At 38.0% G+C, this 19560-nt stretch overlaps 1 protein-coding gene across 1 annotated transcript in view; it reads right to left on the bottom strand.

Moving 5' to 3' along the window:
• Positions 1 to 19560, bottom strand: part of LOC121856529 (neuronal acetylcholine receptor subunit alpha-7-like) — an 84585-nt gene that overhangs the window by 11194 nt on the left and 53831 nt on the right. Inside the window, exons 6-8 of the mRNA XM_042352125.1 lie at positions 18837 to 18912; positions 10286 to 10480; positions 4200 to 4286 (exon numbers count right to left, since the gene is read on the bottom strand). Of these exons, the coding sequence (XP_042208059.1) occupies positions 4200 to 4286; positions 10286 to 10480; positions 18837 to 18912 (358 nt within the window). The remainder of the gene's footprint in view (positions 1 to 4199; positions 4287 to 10285; positions 10481 to 18836; positions 18913 to 19560) is intronic.

Here is a 19560-nt window from a genome sequence, read left to right on the forward strand (position 1 = left end):
TCGTTTTTTTCCCAAGGAGGGAGTTTTACTTTCGCATAGGACAGGCAAATAGTGTAATGTGCCACACTGCACTCTCAGGGGTCGTAGAGATTAGTTGAGTGAGAAACATCAGATGAGTAATTGATGTAAGGGATGTTAACTCTTGTGGATGACGGCCTGAGACTACAGTACTACAGATGACACAGCTTTCATCTGTCTTGTCAACTAAGTTACCAGACAACAAACTCTAACCACGATGTATAGGTGTTACTGTCTTGTGTGTGCAGGTGTGTGTGTGTGTGTGTGTGTGTGTGTGTGTGTAACCTAGGAGTTTGGAGTGATAAATACAATCATGTCTTATCACAGCCAGTGTCTTCAGAACTCAGTAAAAGTTATAACATACGATGATGCCAGGGAAGAAAAAGTTATCACTACATATTTCTTGGTCGTGTCCAGATAATGTACATCCCATTATAAACAAAGTCATATGATAAAACAAAGTGGCTGAAAAGTTAACCAAATAAAATCAAATATTAATATGGTGGAGGAAGGAGGTGTATCAAGGCTCCTTCCCTCGTGACACAGGTGAGAGGAGGGTTGATTAACACCTGCCTCCTCCTCTGTTAAATGTAATACACATTATATCGTTGCCTCAGAGCAATTGCGTACTAATTAGATACGTTGTGCCAAGATTGTTAGAAAGATGGGAGTGTTATAGATAGGCACTGCTGTCTGAGAGAAAATTTTGAGTTGACTGTCCTAAGAAATGGTCTTGAATCATGTTAAGCTGCCACGAGAAACGCTAATTATTTCCGGTCATCCTGGCTACAACAGATCAATTGGGACGCGAAAAGTTCTGAAACTGCGATATAATTCACTCTTAATAATAATAATAATAATAATAATAATAATAATATATAATGAGAGAAGACTCAAAAAGTAACTTATCATGTAAAAGATCGAATACTCTTGATACCTTCTTTGAGCTTCTACAGGTAAATTGGCTTTAAGGCAATTAGGAGAGAGTACAAAAATCAGGTGAATGTCTTATCTTTTTACCCTCGTCAGCTCAGAGAAGAGAGGCCACCAGGTACTCGACTATGAAGACCAAGAAGAAGAGTATCTCTAACACCCACTACTAAACGTACACAAGGTCGCGTGCCAGTCCAACAGCTTTACGACATGCTACAACCAAGAACCATGCAGTAAATATACGAGCGTGCAGTGTGTATGACCTTACGTTAAGCTGGTATAGATGGGTGCATGCTTTACTCGGCTATTTGCTTTATCTGCTGGTTTATAGAACGTCTTAGTACGGTTAAGAAGAGTGTCATTCAGACCACATTTAATGATACTTGGAGAATTGACCATAAGACACCGTATTGAATGAAGAGTTAATGTACTATATCTAGTGAGAATGTGTATACATATTTTTTTTTATCAAAGAAAAACAAAAAAATGATATATGACATCTTTTGTTATATTTTTTGTCTGTCATGAAATTGCTATTGGCTTCTCGAAAATCTAAAACATTGCTTTATCTATATAATTTATACAGATTTACAGTTTAGTATTAATAGGAGATGACTAGCAGCTGTCTCGACTAATTTAAGTTTTTTTATTTTTTTTTCAGTTTCACACAATAATTAAGTGGGAGGAAATATTATTATATTAAGTTGTATGTATAACACTTTATGACATTGTTAATGTTAAGTAATTATGAATATTATCATCTTATTAAGTCCTATTAGAGATATTAATAAGATATCACTGAATATATATATATATATATATATATATATATATATATATATATATATATATATATATATATATATATATATATATATATATATATATATATATATATATATATATATATATATCGTTATAATCTTATGAAAATTAAACAACCTTTTATTATTAAAATTTTCATTACTTAAAATATTTTTTTATTTTGTTAATAATTATTATAAAATTTAAGGCATTATGAAATAATTAGTCTATATAGAAAATGTATTACAGTGTTAGTCTAAATATTATACCACATGCTAGATATTCACAACAAATATAATTAATTAGAAATAAAGTCGTTGATTACATAATGAACGACGTAGAGGAGTAGTGAGAGGAACACCGTCTTGAATGTTCTTCAACTAGTTATGGTTTATGTATTAATGCATCTGCGAGTCACTGTTAGTCATAACCTTATACAGGAGGGTAGTTGATAGGGGCAGTGAGGTGAGGAGGGAGGAGCAGGAAGAGGAGGAAGGGGAAGAGTAAGAGGAGGAGGGAGGATAGTCAGGAAGCAGAGAAAGGGATAATAGGTGAATGAATGAAAGGTGAGAGAATGGGTTGAAAGAAGCAGACAAACGAAGAGAAGAATGGATAAGAGAGAGGTACAACAGGTAAAAAAAGAAACCCACGAAACGAAACAACCGAATAAAATAAGAAAGAGAATAAATAAACTGAAAGAAAATATTGATAAAATAACAGACAGCATTATTTACCTGAAGAAAATTAACAGGTTGGGAGAGATGTTTGGGAAGTGGCTGAAGTCACTGAGGGTTCCTGCAGGCGCACTATATATATGTATATATATATATGATATATGTATATCAATAGGTAAAGGTCTTCTCATGAAGGAGGCGTGGAAGCTGGACCAAAACTCAGGCTGGAACAATATACCCAATGGAGAAGGCAAACAGAGGTGTAGAGTCCCAAATCAGGTGTTTAGGAGAGCGTAAACACCTCCTTCAGCGTAAGACCTTCTTTCATAAGGTGGGTGTTGGGACGAACCAGAAGGTGTTGGGGCATGGTGGAATTATCCTCCAAATTCTTTACGGTCGATGAGTAAAAAGTTTCAAACTTAAATATCTCTGACCTTGACGATCTTGGTGGGAGACGTCATCATGCCGCAGCACCTTCAATTACGCTTGAATCAGGATCTTGACTTGTAAAGGGAGAGCGTTAAAGGGGGAGGGGTCAGTCCTGCGTAGTAATGGCCCGATTATAACGTTATTTTTGTTTTGTGTTGAAGACATATCGGGAGGGTTACAATCAGCCCATTGCTACACTGGAGTGCTGGACAGCTCTCTTGCCTTTACACGGCCAACTCCTCTGTCTCATCTGTTCTCAGTCCTATTCTGCCACAACACCGTAGGAGAACAAAAGGCAACTGTCGCTATACCACGCGACGGCCAAGTGTTCCGACAAATGGTGACAAAGACCACGACTTGTGAGCTGTCATATAGGGGGTTGGTGTTCCAATAAAGCTCATTTTCCCCCCGCGGGGAGACTAAGAGCTTTATTGAAAAAAAAATTGCTCTGCCTCGTTAGCTCTTCACCAAGACATGATCTCGTCACGTCACTTAAAAAATAATAATAATATTGCTGGGAAGCCACTTATGGTAAGAGAGTAAGAGGATAGTGAGGGAGTATAGAGGTGGCATCAAGGCCTTAACAAACACAGAAAACGTTCATGCCTTATACGCCATTCCAGCATTAACCATCATAGTACCATATCGGTGTTAAATATATATGTATATATATATTTATATATAGTCTCTGGTACCCCCCTACCTGTGACAGGGGTGGCGAACGTCCGGGCCGTACATAGATGGTGGGTAGGGAGGCAGGAGAAGCTGGTGGGTGTAGTTATACCAGTGGGTGAGGGAGGAAAGGGGTCGAGCTATGGTGGAGAGGAGAGGCGTGTGTGTGTGAAAGTAATAATCCCACTATTAGGAGGTCACTTGATCCCTTGTCTCTACCTGATGAACATAAAGGCGCTCCTCATTCCCAGCAGAAGATCTCCAAAAGATTTCCTCCAAGAAGAAGCGCTTAAGGCACTTCTGGCGTATAGACTCTACAGTTTGAAGAGTTAAAAAAATGGGTGGGTTGGGTTGAGAGTATGACCAGAGGGACGGTGGAGGAAGCAGGGATGTGTGGATCTGTTGTGATGATAGTGGGAGAGCGGAAACACGGACGGAAGGCAGGAAGAAAGGAAGGAAAGAAGGAAGGAAGGAAAGGAACGAAGGAAAGAAGGGACGAAGGAACGAAGGAACGAATGAATGAACGAAGGAAGGAAGGGTGGAGTAGAGGTTAGTCGGGTGTCGGCAAGATAATCCACAGTTTATCTCAAAAGGCCCAAAGTCGGTCACCCCGTCACAGATGGAGAGTAAATAGAATTGTTGACTCTGATGGGAGATTGAATACTCTACCTAACAATGGTATCGCATCAGATACTTGAGGCAATTTATCCGCTACAACAGTCATGAAAACCGTCAGAGAAAGCAGGATTGTGATTTCTGAAAGAAAAAGGAAAAAAGATACACCATACATGAACTTCGAAAATTGGGGGGAGGGGTTTTGGTTCAACCGAGAAAAAAAAACAGTCATGAAAAATATATTAATTGTGGTTTAAGAAGAACGTCAATTTGCAGAACCAGTGTGGAGTAAACATGAGCACTCGATCACTATGCGAGAATATAGATAATGCATATGGGTTATATTGAGTTGAAAAAAAGAAAAGAAAATATAACAAAGAAACAGATGGATAAGGTTTTGGTGGTGCGTTTCCAAATATAAATATATATAACAGGTGTCAGTATTTAACACTCTAAAAAAATATATATAGACTTTTATTATGGGGGATAAAGGGAGCAACACGGATTAAAAAAATATGACATGGAACATACTGATAAAGAGGAAAAGTGCATTGCCATTTTCAGAGATTCTCCAAGTATCACAAGCCTCCTAAAAGTCCTGGAGTTAAGTCATTATTTCTTTTTCACACTAAACATTCATGTTGGGTGAAGTCCTGACTGTATTGTCTTGTGGCCATCTTCAGTATGGGTAACAATACTTACAAATTAAAACTAAGATTAAAGAACTAAGAGACAAATTGAAATAGTGAAAACTTCTTTTTTTTTATAAAACTGAGTTCCGTCTCACTTATTAAAGTATCTGACGTGTGGGGATAAATCAAAATTACAAATAATACTAATGATATTTGACAGTAATAATAATAAAAGTATCTACAGTCATTGGTGTGGGCTGCTGATCTACTTCATAAATAGAAATAATTATTACGACTCATGAAGAAGTGGACCAATAGGTGTAGAAGGATATGATGACGTATGGTAGCCGCTAAGTCGTCTGAAAGAGGTAATTGGCTGAAGGGACTCATGACGTATCTATGACGTAAGAACGCATTAGTGACGTAACATGACGACTCAACGGAGTGGAAAATTAAAAAACGGACAAATAAAATAAGTAAATAAATGACAATGAGTGAATGTGCAAAATGGTGGAGTGATCAGTTGTTTTTTCCTGATCCGTTTATGTAATATAGACGGCGAGAGAGACAGAACAAGCTACTGGCTACGTTGCTGTTTACATACATATGAGAGGAACAGCATCGGAAGTCTCCGGTATATTTTCGGTCACAATGTTTAGGAAAACAGTTAGCGAGAGCAGAATGGTGACGCCTGAAAAGGAAGAGTTGGGCGTGTCAATGCTATTGGTTAACATTCTCCCCCGGGGAGGAGGAGATGGTGGTGCTGGGGGAGGAGGAGGGGAGGAGCAGGGGAGCAAAATATTTACGTCAAATATACCATCCGGGGAGTAAAACGGTGAGGGGGGGGGGAGGGGGCGGGATTGGGGGAGAGAAGTGAAAAAGTGCATCAAAATATATATTCCGGGGAGTCATAAATATGGGATGGGGCGATATTCGCTGTAATATAGTCTGCGTTTTATATATATATATATATATATATATATATATATATATATATATATATATATATATATATATATATATATATATATATATATATATATATATATATGAGGGGAGACTTGATGCGGTTACCAGCGTAGGTATATCAAGAAGGGGACAGATATATGCAACAAATATATTAATATACATACAGTATATAATCCGTGAAATATACAGGAAGGGAATGTTAATACTGCCGGAAATATATACTTGTACTGGTGAATAAAGAAGAATCTCATAAGACGCTGCATATTAATCGCAGGATGATGAAGGAGACTGACACACGCCGAGGGCCAGTTACTCCTGAGGGGGGTGATGGAACACAGGTGTCCCTCGTATCGTCCACAACATTACCCAGAGAAAATTATAGTCACAGCAACACACCTGGTCGTCTCTTCTCATTAGTAAGTTATCTGTACATGTGTTGTGGAGGACTTAACTAAAGACTCTTACGGCATCTTTAAAATGTTTTCTATAAAAATCCTCCCAATAAAAACAATAAAAACATATAATGTTGGTGGATTATTATCTCCGTGAGACAGATTTATTTTTAGATTTATATTAGTTAGTTGTAATATAATCCTCCAAAACGATTATTTATAGAGTAAACCAAGTTAGAGGTATAGAAAGTGAAGTGTTTCTCTTGTCGTGTTGTTTAAGCTGAAATAAAATATTATGAATGAAAGTCCACATACTGAATGAGTCCTTGAGGGTAGTGATTAGTGCCACTCATTATATATACATACATACATATATATATATATATATATATATATATATATATATATATATATATATATATATATATATATATATATATATATATATATATACAAAAGAGAAGGGCATACCATATAAAGGATTTATACCCACGTACAAGTATAGCTTGTTCACAGTTGTTGATGACGTCAAAGACCAATGTTAGGTTCATTAATTAAGACCAAATCTGATGCATATTTATTTCAGTGTGTGTGTGTGTGTGTATGACTGTATGTTTGTTTGTGTATGTGTATAAGTATGTATGAACCCATATGAGTGCATGTATTATTATTTTCACGAATTTAAAAAAAAAAAAAAAATAAATAAATCAGACGTATTCATTGACTTAAACTGATATACGATGATAGTTACCCCCAAACACTAACCACTTCGTTCAATCATTCCGTTAAAAACATTTATCACATTAAGTTACCTTTTTTCTACCTAAATACGGGTTACGGTATTGCTTTACACTTACAACCGTATTCTAACCCGTTTTTAGAAGGATAAGTTCATCAGTTTTTATAGGGTGGAGGATGTGCAAAAGCCGACACTGAAATATAGTACACGTACAGCCCACACTGATTGTTTTAACCTGGATATAACAAAGGCGTGATTTATATAACACGTATTTAAAGTATTTCTTATAAAACATCAACTCTGGCTGAACAATAAGGAACAAACAATGCACTAGTTACTTAAAGTTCCGGTTGGTTACATTAAATTATCATGATCATCAACATCATCATCATCATCATCATCATCATCATCATCATCATTATACCGGCAGAGGGGGTTCAAATGGACGCTCTACAAGACAACAGTTAAGAGGTCCATAAGCACTGAGAGAGTATACATTGTTCCTTTCCTCCCCCATGAAGTCATGAACGGAGACGAGAAGAGAAAGACTTATCTCCTCGTGTGGACTCTTCTCAACGACACTCACTCGGCTTTGGTTACTTATCCGGCTCCTTCTTCTGATTTATCTATGTTAGAGAGCCGGATGTACGTACGTAGTATATATACATTTTACAAGAGACACGGAACTACTAAACCTGCCTATTCAAATGTACAGTCCCCTTCACTAGTGTGTTTACAGGGGCTCGTCTGGTTTTATGCAGTGTGGCAGCGTTGTGTTTGTTTACATTCGACAGAAGGAAACTCACAATTATAAACAAACTATGAAACCAAAGTAAAACAATATTAGAACAAAAATCTCAATATATAGATTTGTGGAATGTTTATATGACAAACCCCTGTAAACGCACTAGTGAAGGGGACTTTACATAAACCCTGAGGATCTTAATCTAGGTAAGGAGTCTGTGTCACGGTCCTATATCCAGCCATACTATGACCAATACTGTGACGAAGGCTGTTTATCTCTTACAAATCAGGATTTCTAAAGACGATAATCTATAAATCAGATTCGAGTCGGTAGTCACTCCTCTTCTCTGTACCATTAATACCGACATGTAACTTTCCCGTGAAGGAGTTTATATTTGTCGTTTAATAAAAGTAACGCGTCTTAGTTGTCAGAGCACAGTCAGTCTTGGTGTGGGTGTATGTGTGTGTGTTGAGCTTCAGACCATCGCGGGAGTGCACAAGCTCAGAGCCGCGGGTATCCCAGGAGGTCTTGCCAAATTACTTCGACTGAGGAGGAACACACAATGGGCCAATTTTCTCTCAAATTTCTGGCTGGTCCGCCTCGCCTCAGACGTTTGTGTGAGAAAACAGCTGATTAAAGGTATACAACCTTCACCAGGAGAGGAATTGAATGGCATAGGGAGGAAGGGATAAAGGTTATGAGAGGAGGACGAAGGAAGAGATGAAGACGATGAAGAAGAAAAAAGAAGCAGAAGAAGCCAGTGGTTGAAACAGGCGGCTCCTCCTCGCTTACGTTGATTATGGAAAAAAAACTTTGATGAGAAAATTTTTTATTAATTAAAGTAAAAAATCATCAACTTAAGATGTAGTATTGTGTCATTATATTGCCTTAAGTAATGTTCCAGGATTTAACAAAAGTCTTATGAATATAGTGTATTATTTCTGTCTAATACGTAATTAATTAATTATTAACAGCAACATACTTTGGTGCTTCTAACAGTGAGAGTTACAGGACACTAACACTAGCCACATTCTAGGTGTCTACAGGAGTGACTGTGTAGTTGACTGAGTCCACTAGGTGACGTGTGGGAACTATTGTGCTCACACCACATCTAACGTTTCTTTATCTGCATCAACGATATTTCACTTAACTTCTTATATTTTACTTCCTACAGTTGCATTATGAAGAAAGGGATCAAATAAAGGATATATATATATATTGGTTAACTGGTTCATAATCAGATGACTCTTATGAGTTTATATTATTAATTTTGAGAACTTTTAACAATAAATCCTAATGATAACAACAGAATGTACAGTATATCTTGTATTGTATTCAGTACTTAAGGACTGAGAACGACTGTATCATAAACTGTAAAACATTGTCATATTGTCACAGTGTCATGAAATTTATATTATTGTTGTGTCATAACCTTTCATTTACTCTATCATCTTTTATTTTACGTGTTTGGTATTTCACTTAGTTTGAGTAAGTCTTATTTACTCTCGAAAATTCCTCAAAAGTTCAATTAAAAACAGTCTTTGAGGGAGCGGCAACACTTACCAACAACCACAAAAAAGTTAAATTAAATTTGTGGAGTCATTATTTCTCTTGTTTAAGTTCTAAGAAACTGACAGATGAAATTACTGATATATGAAGAGCGAACCTAACACTCAGGCCACAAAGTGAAGCGCCACTACGAAACACTAGACACCAGTTAGTTATTATAGATCTTTATAAAGACGGAGGGAACTTTCTAACTTGAGTTTCTATGATATATATATATATATATATATATATATATATATATATATATATATATATATATATATATATATATATATATATATATATATATATATATATTATTTTACAACAAAATAACTTTCAAAATTATTCAAATTAAAACTATTTAAAAAGGCAGATATAGAATGTGGAGTAAACTATACCATGTGATGGGGAATCTTGCCCTGAGTTGAGGTATTACTAATTATTGCTTAATTAACCTGACTGTGAACTAGGTAAAGCAGTATATATATATATATATATATATATATATATATATATATATATATATATATATATATATATATATATATATATATATATATATATATATATATACAGTATATGATCACTGGAGAGAGAGAGAGAGACAGTAGATACAGGCTATTCCTTACATGAAGTACAGTACGTAAGGCACAGAAGTGCACTGTAAATAACAGAAATAATCATAAGATAACAATACACATCATTCCTATAGTTATTATATTACGTTCTTCAAGTGTTTAGTTCCCTCTTTATTTGCACTTTCTACTATTTGTACTTCGATTATTTATACAATGGTCAATACACAATAATTACGATGTTTATTTTAGCAAGAATAGGACAAATTATATCAGCTCCACATATCTGATACACTTAGTAGAGCAAACCTGTATGAAATCTGTGGTAAAAAATAGTAAATAAACGATATGAAATAACACATAATAACACATGTTAAGGATGTATTAGGATAAATTTGTAACAAAAATCCTTTTTATATTCCCTAAGTTACCCAGTGATTCAAAAAATCAAAAGAAAACGAATCAATCATTATTTACAGAAAGTGGGAATCTTATAATTGTTTACCTTCTCTTGCAGATTGATCGGCGAGGTCTTACCTAATGTGAGCTTCTCCCCTGAGTCTGGGGGCAGAGTGAACCCCAACAACGCCATGGACGAGATGAGGACGCAGGGCATGATGAGGTTGCTGAAGTAATAGAGAGTCCGTCGTCGTATATGGATCTGGAAGGTGATGTCGACGTAGATCTCGGGACAGCAGGTGTAGGAGAGGGTATTTCGCTTCCCTGGCACGGCTGTAAGGGTGAGGTTTGAAGAGGGCACTCAGTTATCACTCTACCAATATTTTCTCAGAAGGAAAACACTTCCTAGTTATTTTCATTTTTTTTTAGAATAAGTTGGTATTGGACAGAAAAGACCAGTGGTGTTAATGTGTAACACTAAGACTGAGTCATTCCCCTAAAACTAGAGTGTGGTCTTAACTATCACTTATTAATATTACGCTGATTTATTTATTTGTATTTTTTTGCGTGTTTGCGGAGGAAACGTATTTTTGTGTCCCTGGGTCTGTGAATCAGTGTCGAGCCATTTCTGAACCCCTAAAACATGTTAAACAATCCTAGCGTGGTGGGTATATACAGTACACACATCTCCCTGTCACACTTGGAATTTTGTGCTTGTTGGTGGTCACTTCAGAGCTACAGCAGCTCGTATGATCCAAGCTCATGATTTTTATTGATAAACTTGAGTTACATGATATATGTCAACTAATTAATCTGATATGTTTTACAATCAGTGTTTATCCTCAATACTAAATGCAGTAACAGAAGTGATAATGATAGAAATAAGATTATAACTGAGAGGTGATGCAGGGAGAGCTTACAAAAATACTTCAGCCTCCCCTGAGTTTAAAAGTTTTCCTTGGTTTCCTCAGTCAATCGCTTTCTTACATTTAAGCTTCCCAAACAATCGTCGGCTGGTTTTTAAACGCTTATCTATTGTACGGAGAAAGACTTTGGAACAGTGCTTCATAACGCTGCCAGTTAAGATAAAGATTGTACTTCGCTGGGCATCAACAAATTTAATATTGCAAATGATGTGCGTTTTATAAACTTAAGACTTAGTATGTGGCACTTAATAACCCTGATAGTTGAAGCATCTGAAACTATAACCTATTGGACTGAAGGTGTAAAAGTAAGACATCTATGGCGTGTGTAAGGAGTCTTATAGTGTGTCTGTGTGCCTATGTAATAACTAGTGTGTCTGTGTGCCTATGTAATAACTTTCAGCTATGTTGGGGAAAGATAATTATTTCTTCGCAACACACACACTAATAATAACAGCATTATCAACAACAACAACAACAACAACAAAAACATCAACAATATCAACAAAATCAACAATAGCATCAACAAAAACAACATCAACACTATAATATAAATACTCAGAAGCCTTGCTAATGGTAACAAAAATGCCTGAAAATATCTGTTTCTTTAATTCTAAATCAAAACATATCATAGCGGACAAGTTTATACCGAAAGTTCTTTTACGGCATTTCCTGGAATCATTCTCAAGATGTGTGTGTGTGTATGTGTGCGTGCGTGTGTGTGTGTGTGTGTTCATATCACCTGCCATGGGATAAATTAACTTACACTGTATATGAAACAGATATGAAACCAAATAAACCATCAAAAACACGATAATTAACTCTAACCTAACCTAACCTAACCACTAATAACAGTACCTAACTTACCCTACCCTAAAATTAATAACAGACACCATTAGAATTATTATCACAATGGATGTTACTTCTAAGTTACTATAGAATCTTGTGTTTATTTTTATCATTCTGTGAGACAATGAAAAATGTTTATATTGAAGGAGAAACTGATTGTGATGGTGTGCCTGGGAACGAGTGGAAGCAAGTCGGTATGCTTGAGTCGAGAGGTGAAGTGGGGGGTGGGGGAAAGGGAGGAGGTGGGGAGGGGGGAGGGGCTGTGAAGGGGAAAGGGGAGTGGGTGTTAGATAGTGTTCAGAGTCCCTTCCTGGAAATTCGGATCCTGTGTAGCTGGTCTCCACAGTGGCAGCCAAAAGGTGAAATTGAGAGAGAGAGAGAGAGAGAGAGAGAGAGAGACTGTAAAATATAAACACAGTTACTGAGAGATAAAAATAAAAATTAAGGATGAGAGTGGAAATAAAAATAAGCGATAAAAAGAAGGTAGGCTGAAAGAAACAGGATGAAAGCAGAGAGAGCAGCGTTGAAGAAGACAAAATCAATAACGAGTGTAACTTTAAACCTCTTAGGACGATAGTTTAATCCGTTGAGAACAAAGGCTTAACATCTGAAGACGATGGTTTAATCTGTAGACGAGGAGATATGCTTATAAGGGACAAAACCCCACTAGATCTTAATGTTGATCCATATATGCATCTCAGTCACACACACCGAGGCGTGGCAAATTGTTCCTGAGATCTGTGCCATAAAAAACTATGAGTTATTTCACCACCTTAGGAAGGACAGGAGAGGTGGTGGTGTAGTTCTGTACTGTCGCAGTGACCTCAAACCATCACCCCTAGGTGTTACTGTACCTGAAGATGTAGAAGCCTTGTGGGTTCAGGTCACTCCCATCTCCCACCCCCGCCAGCTTGCCTCCCTCATTGTCTGTGTTTGCTATCACCCCTCCCCCCCACCCCCCCCTGCGCACCAACCGCTAATGTACCGATTACCCATATAATAGACACTGCTGACTCCCTGAGTTCCAGATTTCCATGTGCTAAACTAGTGAAATGCGGTGACTTCAATGAGTTAGACATCAGTGACATAACTCAACACCTCCACATTACACAAATAGTTGACTTTCCCACACATGGCAATGCCACCCTTGACCTCATCATGACTGATCTCGGTAACCACTACCTTCCCCCCAGCCGCTGCCTCCCATGGGACGCAGCCCCCACCTGTCCTGTCCTTTCGAAGGTGGTGAAATAACTCATATTTTTCTATGGCGCAACAAGGCATACTACACCAACAACCGCCTGTACAAAAGTCTACGTAACCAGGTCATCAGGGAAATCAAGTCGGCCAAGAAGACTAATTAACCCAGGAAAGTGCACGGCCTCAAGGAAGTCGGCATCGGTCAGTGGTAAAAGGTCTCTGTGGTCTCAACCGTCAGTCTCCCACACTTCCTTTCATCTCACATTTACCTAGTTAGGAGGCAGCTGAGATAATTAATAACCATTTTGCTACCATATGTCATACCTTACCCAGTCTTGACCTCACTCTCCTCCCGGCTTGCTTACCTTCCTCCTCCCTCCCTCCCAGTGTTCAACCATATGAAATCGCCAACAAACTCCAGAATTTAAATCCAAACGCTCCATGACCTCCCAATCAAAATATACAAGGAGTTTGCAGTCGAACTTGCTACCCCCCTCTGTTCTATTATTAATGCATCTCTCAGACAAAGCAAATGCCCTAATGAATGGAAAACTGCATTTGTCACCCTCATCCCCAAGGTCACCACCCCACAGTCCCCTAACGACCTCAGGCCAGTTGCCATTACCCCTATACCCAGTCTACTCTGTGAGGACTTTGTTTTTGAGTGGGCATTTGCCAGAATCTATTAGTCAATTGACCCACAGCAATTTGGCAATATGAGGACTTCTTCTACATCACCCTGCTTAGTGAGTTTTCTGGATTTTCTGCACAAAAACCTGCAAAAACGTAAGACATCACTGGCCGTTGCCCTTGTTGACTTCAGGAAGGCCTTTGACCTTGTTGATCACTGCACTGTTATCAACAAGGCCATTGCACTAGGGCTGCCCACCAACCTGGTCTCATGGCTCACTGATTTCTTGAGTGGACGTCGTCGGGCAGTGAGGTATCAGGGCTCGGTCTCCACATTCCAACACCTCACCTGCGGTGTTCCCCAGGGGACCAAGATGGGACCACTGTGCTTCCTCATCCTGATCAATGATGCTCTATCGGACACTCCTCACAGGTGGAAGTACGTTGATGAGTGCACTGTGGGGGTTTCAGTGGACAACACCACACCAGACTAATCATCGCTACAAGGCACCCTGGACAGGCTACAGGCATGGACTACGGAGAACAAGGTCACCATCAACCACACCAAAACAGTAGTCATGCACATCAATACCGCCACCACTCCAGTGCAAGCCCCAGCAGCCACAGTGGGTGCCCATCCTCTCCAGCTGGTGCAGTCTGCCAAACTCCTAGGTGTAACTATAGACAACAAACTGGGCTGGAAGGCCCATGTAAATAACACAGTCAAGGCAGCCTCGTACCGTCTCTACATGCTATGGCGACTTAGGTCACTTGGGACACCCATGCAGAGCTGAGGACCATCTACAACTCCTTTATTCTCCCCAAACTAACATATGCATCACCAGCCTGGTCGTCTTCTCTCGACTCCACCCAACAATGTCGGCTTGAGAAGGTACAGAAAAGGGCCTGCAGATTCATGCTCGGCGCAGAATACTCTGGCTACATCAACGCTCTCTCCATCCTGGAAATACCATCCCTCAGTGACCTCCACCACCAAGCACTGGAAAGGTTTGGCAGCCAACTAATGCACCACCCTCGTCATCGCGACCTCCTGCCACCAGGAGCCCCCAACCCACCTCGCGCAGTCCGCCACTACAACACAATTACAACACAATTCAGCCCATAAGAGCCCGCACCGATAGATATAAGAACAGCACCATCCCATCTATTGTTAAAATAATAAACAACTCCTGATTTATGTACTGTACAGCCCTGTAAATGTATTCAACGCATATTATATCATTATGTCGAAATCAAATGTAAGTCTGTATATTTTCAGCCACCGGCTGCAACTCTATTAATAAACCGTTTATTATTATTATTATTACGCACACACACACACACACACACACACATACACACACACACACACACACACACACACACCAGGGCAAGATACTCTGCAGGTGACTTACTCCAGCAGCAATATGCATTAATTATCCTAATGAGCTCAAGAAATTTCATGAACTGAGAGAGCGAGAGGAGGCGAGGACCCGAAACCTGACTCGTGTGTAATCTTGGTTCAGTCAGTCGGGTGCGTTCTCAACACTCCCTTGGGTTGCTGAATTGGGGGAGAATAGTTACCTTGGGAGGGAGAATTTCCTTCAGTAATAGTATGTTTAGAGTTTTTTATTATTATCATTTCTGTAATTTGGTGTAATAGGTCCTTATATTTTAGGGAATATTTTCCGATTAATTCTTGAAATCCAATGGAGTTTAAATAAGGAAAAAAATACATTATTTCAATCCTGTTATACTTTCATGTAGGTATATATAGTGTTCGATATGTTACGTTATTTTAGTACAGATGGTAATTATTCATAGTTTAGACTGTGTTTATTGACGTTTTCTTTATGTGCACTTCAGTTCAAATATGATATGACGTAAACACTCTTGATATGACGTAAACACTCTTCATATAACGTAAACACTCTTCATCTAACGTAAATACACTAGATATGACGTAAACACTCTTGATATGACGTAAACACTCTTCATATAACGTAAACACTCTTCATATAACGTAAACACTCTTCATATAACGTAAACACTCTTCATCTAACGTAAATACACTAGATATGACGTAAACACTCTTGATATGACGTAAACACTCTTTATATGACGTAAACACCCCTCCACCAGGATTTGTTTGCTTCTCCTCGAGGCAGAAAATGCACCACTATATCGTGTTGCGGACTTATACCGATGAATTTGTCTTGTTGCCATTATGGGAAAGTCGATCAAGTAACTCTGCCAACACCGTAAATAACGTTAAGAGATTAATACATCTTTGTAATGGCCCCACGACACTGTTCATGCACTTGTTTACATTATACACTCACGAGGGCGTTAACAAATCATACACGAACGATCTTATTTTGTATAATATTGCTGTATGCTTTTATTTATCTATCTTGAATAACCTTTGCTAAATATTTCCTGTTATTTATGCCCTTTTATACAGCGTTTATTTTTTTATGAGTTTTGTAGAGTCAGTTGTTATAATCGCGGAGAAATAGTGAGAAATACTCTTTGGCTTAAGGGTAATTATATTGGACGTATAAATATTTTGTTGACCCTGATAGTAGAAGGTCACAGGTCAAGTGCCAGTTGTTTGATGTTAACTGTATACATATTCCTTCAAAGACAGACCTTCTCATTATATTCTTTTTCTTTTCCACATAAGTAGTCGACCATGGAAACACAACCTGGGTAAAAAAAAAAATGAAACAGGTTGCCTTTCACCTCCTAATTGTTCATTTCGTTGCCACATTCACCACACACACCCCTAATAATTTCAATGATATGTTTCCTTGATTTCCACAATAACCTTCCAGTAATGTTATTTCCCAATCATCCAATATTGTTTTATGATTCTCCCTCTCTGCCTTTCTCTGTATTCTTCATCACGTTTCATGTTTGATTGAACTTTTACAGTAGACCCTTATCTCACCCACACCTTTTGTCTCTCATTGGCTGTACGTGATGACAGAGTAACGTTTGATTAATTAAGATAATTCAGCAGGTGTTTCAGGTGTTCTTCAGGGTTCATACCAGGGATTATAAAACATGATTTTTTTAAGTACCGATCATTAGGTCTTAGGTCTTAGGTAGAGTGTACTTCAACTGCCAGGCTTATTAAGTACCGTTCACTAGATCATAGTTTTAGTTTACTCGGCTGCCATAGGTACAAAACACAAGTACCTGATCTAGTGATAATACAAACACTACATGAAGGTCGCATTTTGGAGTCTATGGTCGAGTACAAGTGTAATACCATAGTCTTCCCCTCAGTTTCATCAAGCTGTGGTCCAGGTTTTCTTTGATACAGTGATGCTCTAACTTAAAATGTTTTTATTTCCAAGCGTTTTACACGTATCCCCTTATGATGGGTTATATTAAACTCTCGCAATACCTGTAATATTATGTAAATAAACTTACCTTGTAGTACTAAAGCCTCTTTTTTCAACCATACTTTTTCTGTACAGTAGTGATGTATAATTTTTAATCAAGAATTTCAATCTATCGCCGCAACTTTCACAATTATGTCAGAGTCATAATCTAGATAAACTAACTTAATATACATGCTTGAAGACCTTGCCTATTATATCATTACCAATACAACAACAACAATCTTTTTTTTAAGAATCTTTCCCAAAACATTTCCTTATTTATTATTCGAATAATACCTTACCATAACGTTCATCAAATTAGGTTTAAATTCATATTACGGAAATTCACCTCATAATGTAAACACTGTGCCATAATTTCTAAATGGTTTATGGTGTCCGTCGCCTCGCCTCAACAGGAAGACACGACTCGCGGACAATAGCCACCAGGTTTGCAATTAATTACGACGGTGCTGTGGTATGTCACTGTCCTTATGTGACCACGTGTGTGTGTGTGTGTGTGTGTGTGTAAGTAGGTCCTTCCGCTCCTATAGTGAGGACTGATGGAAGAACGAGATAGGAGTGGATGTGGAGAAGAGAGATAGAGGCAGAGCAAGTGAAGATTAAAGGGTGAAATAAAGAGAGAGAGAGAAAGAGACGGAAAGACATATGACAAGACCATTACAGTAAGCCTCGTGTCAACATTATCAGTAGCATCTAAGTTTTTCTAACACGTGATTTTTCTCCCTGAGTGATGGACCAAGACGACGCCTTCCGGAAAATTCGCCAGACAAATTCCCAGACATTCGTGGTTTACTTGTCTTATCAACGTGTGTGTGTGTGTGTGTGTGTGTGTGTGTGTGTGTGTGTGTGTGTGTGTGTGTGTGTGTGTGTGTGTGTGTGTGTGTGTGTGTGTGTGTGTGTGTGTGTGTGTGTGTTGTTGTTGTTGAGGATTTTCTAGAATAAATCAACCAAGTTTTCTATCATCCACTAAATATTTCACACGTTGATCGGCAAAACTCATCAGCTGGAAGAATCAAACTTTGGGATTAGAAAAGGAAGAGGAAAAAAATGCACTGGAGACATAGAAGGAAAGGAAAAGGAGAAACAAGTACGGACAGGGGAAAATACGAGGACGGAAAGATAATTAACAGATAACAACAAAAGTGGAGGGGATATTACTCCAGGTAGGATATGATGAGCTTAGACTATGGCTCCTGTAATGCTCTCAGGTGGGCTGCTAATTGTGGGTCTTATGTATAAATAGATAAATGTTTATGTTTGTAGTATACATGTATATAAGACGCCGTGTTAAGGGTAAGGTAATTGGACTTAGGGATATGGAAGGTATAGCTATAAGAGTATGTATAGAAATAGCCTATATAGGGAGATATAGCTAAGGAGTATAGTCACAGATACTGTATAGAAGTGGACAATAATATCTCACCAGAACAACGACACAGAACGAGAGAGAGACTTCAGAAGACAATGAGACGCCACTGTAACTAATAATTTTTTATCACTGTAAGTTTAGATAAAGAAACACGATACACTAAGATCCTTGAGCCCTGGCTAACTATCTTTCTTTACCTCTTACAAGTCTATTTATAACTTCGTGCTGTATTATGTATGTCATAAATGAAGGAAAGTGGAAAATGTATTGATAAATAATGTATGATTGTATATTAAGTTTCTTACCTATAAGATTCCATTCCCCGTTCGTGATGTATCCGCTGAGGTCACCGCCATCATCACTTTTAAGCTGAAGATCAATCTGTAAGAAAAACACAATAGTGAAATAATCTGTAGTTACAAATAAAATATTATGTATAGCATGAATTAAGATAATAAACATTAAATCACCTGAACAATGGCAGAGGCAAATTGATAATGATATAGGTAAGAGAGGTTTCAGTTTAGCCATGTCTGGTGGACGTGCGCTAAGTTCTCGTGAAAGATTTGTTGACATCAAAAGTTAGCGAGACACGAGCCTTAGCCCCAAAACAAAGAAGTGACCGTCTGGGGGAAGGGGGGGGGGGGTAAATTCCTAATTGCTCAGGTTCCTATTAGAGATAAATCTTAATTTTTTAGTAGTTGACTTCTAGTATATTGTCTAGTTTCGAAATACCTACATGAAGACCTTAGTTATTGAAACGTTGTAGAACATGCCATCAATATCACTTACAAAAATGAGTAATACAGTAGATAAAAAATACAAAAATAAGGCGTAAATGAAAGGTTTTGTTTTGATTAATCACCTATACACGGACTGCTGTTCTTCTTCTTCTTCCTCTTTTCAATATAATATGTCGTGAATGTACCTGATGGAGCAGTTTAAATATGTTGCCATGATAAACAGAGCGATAGTACTCTTTGACAGCACCTGGCAGTATTGTGATCATTAGGTTTTGCGTGGACTATA

This window comes from Homarus americanus, unplaced genomic scaffold (assembly GCF_018991925.1).
Source record: "Homarus americanus isolate GMGI-L3 unplaced genomic scaffold, GMGI_Hamer_2.0 scaffold41877, whole genome shotgun sequence".
Taxonomy (NCBI): domain Eukaryota; kingdom Metazoa; phylum Arthropoda; class Malacostraca; order Decapoda; family Nephropidae; genus Homarus; species Homarus americanus.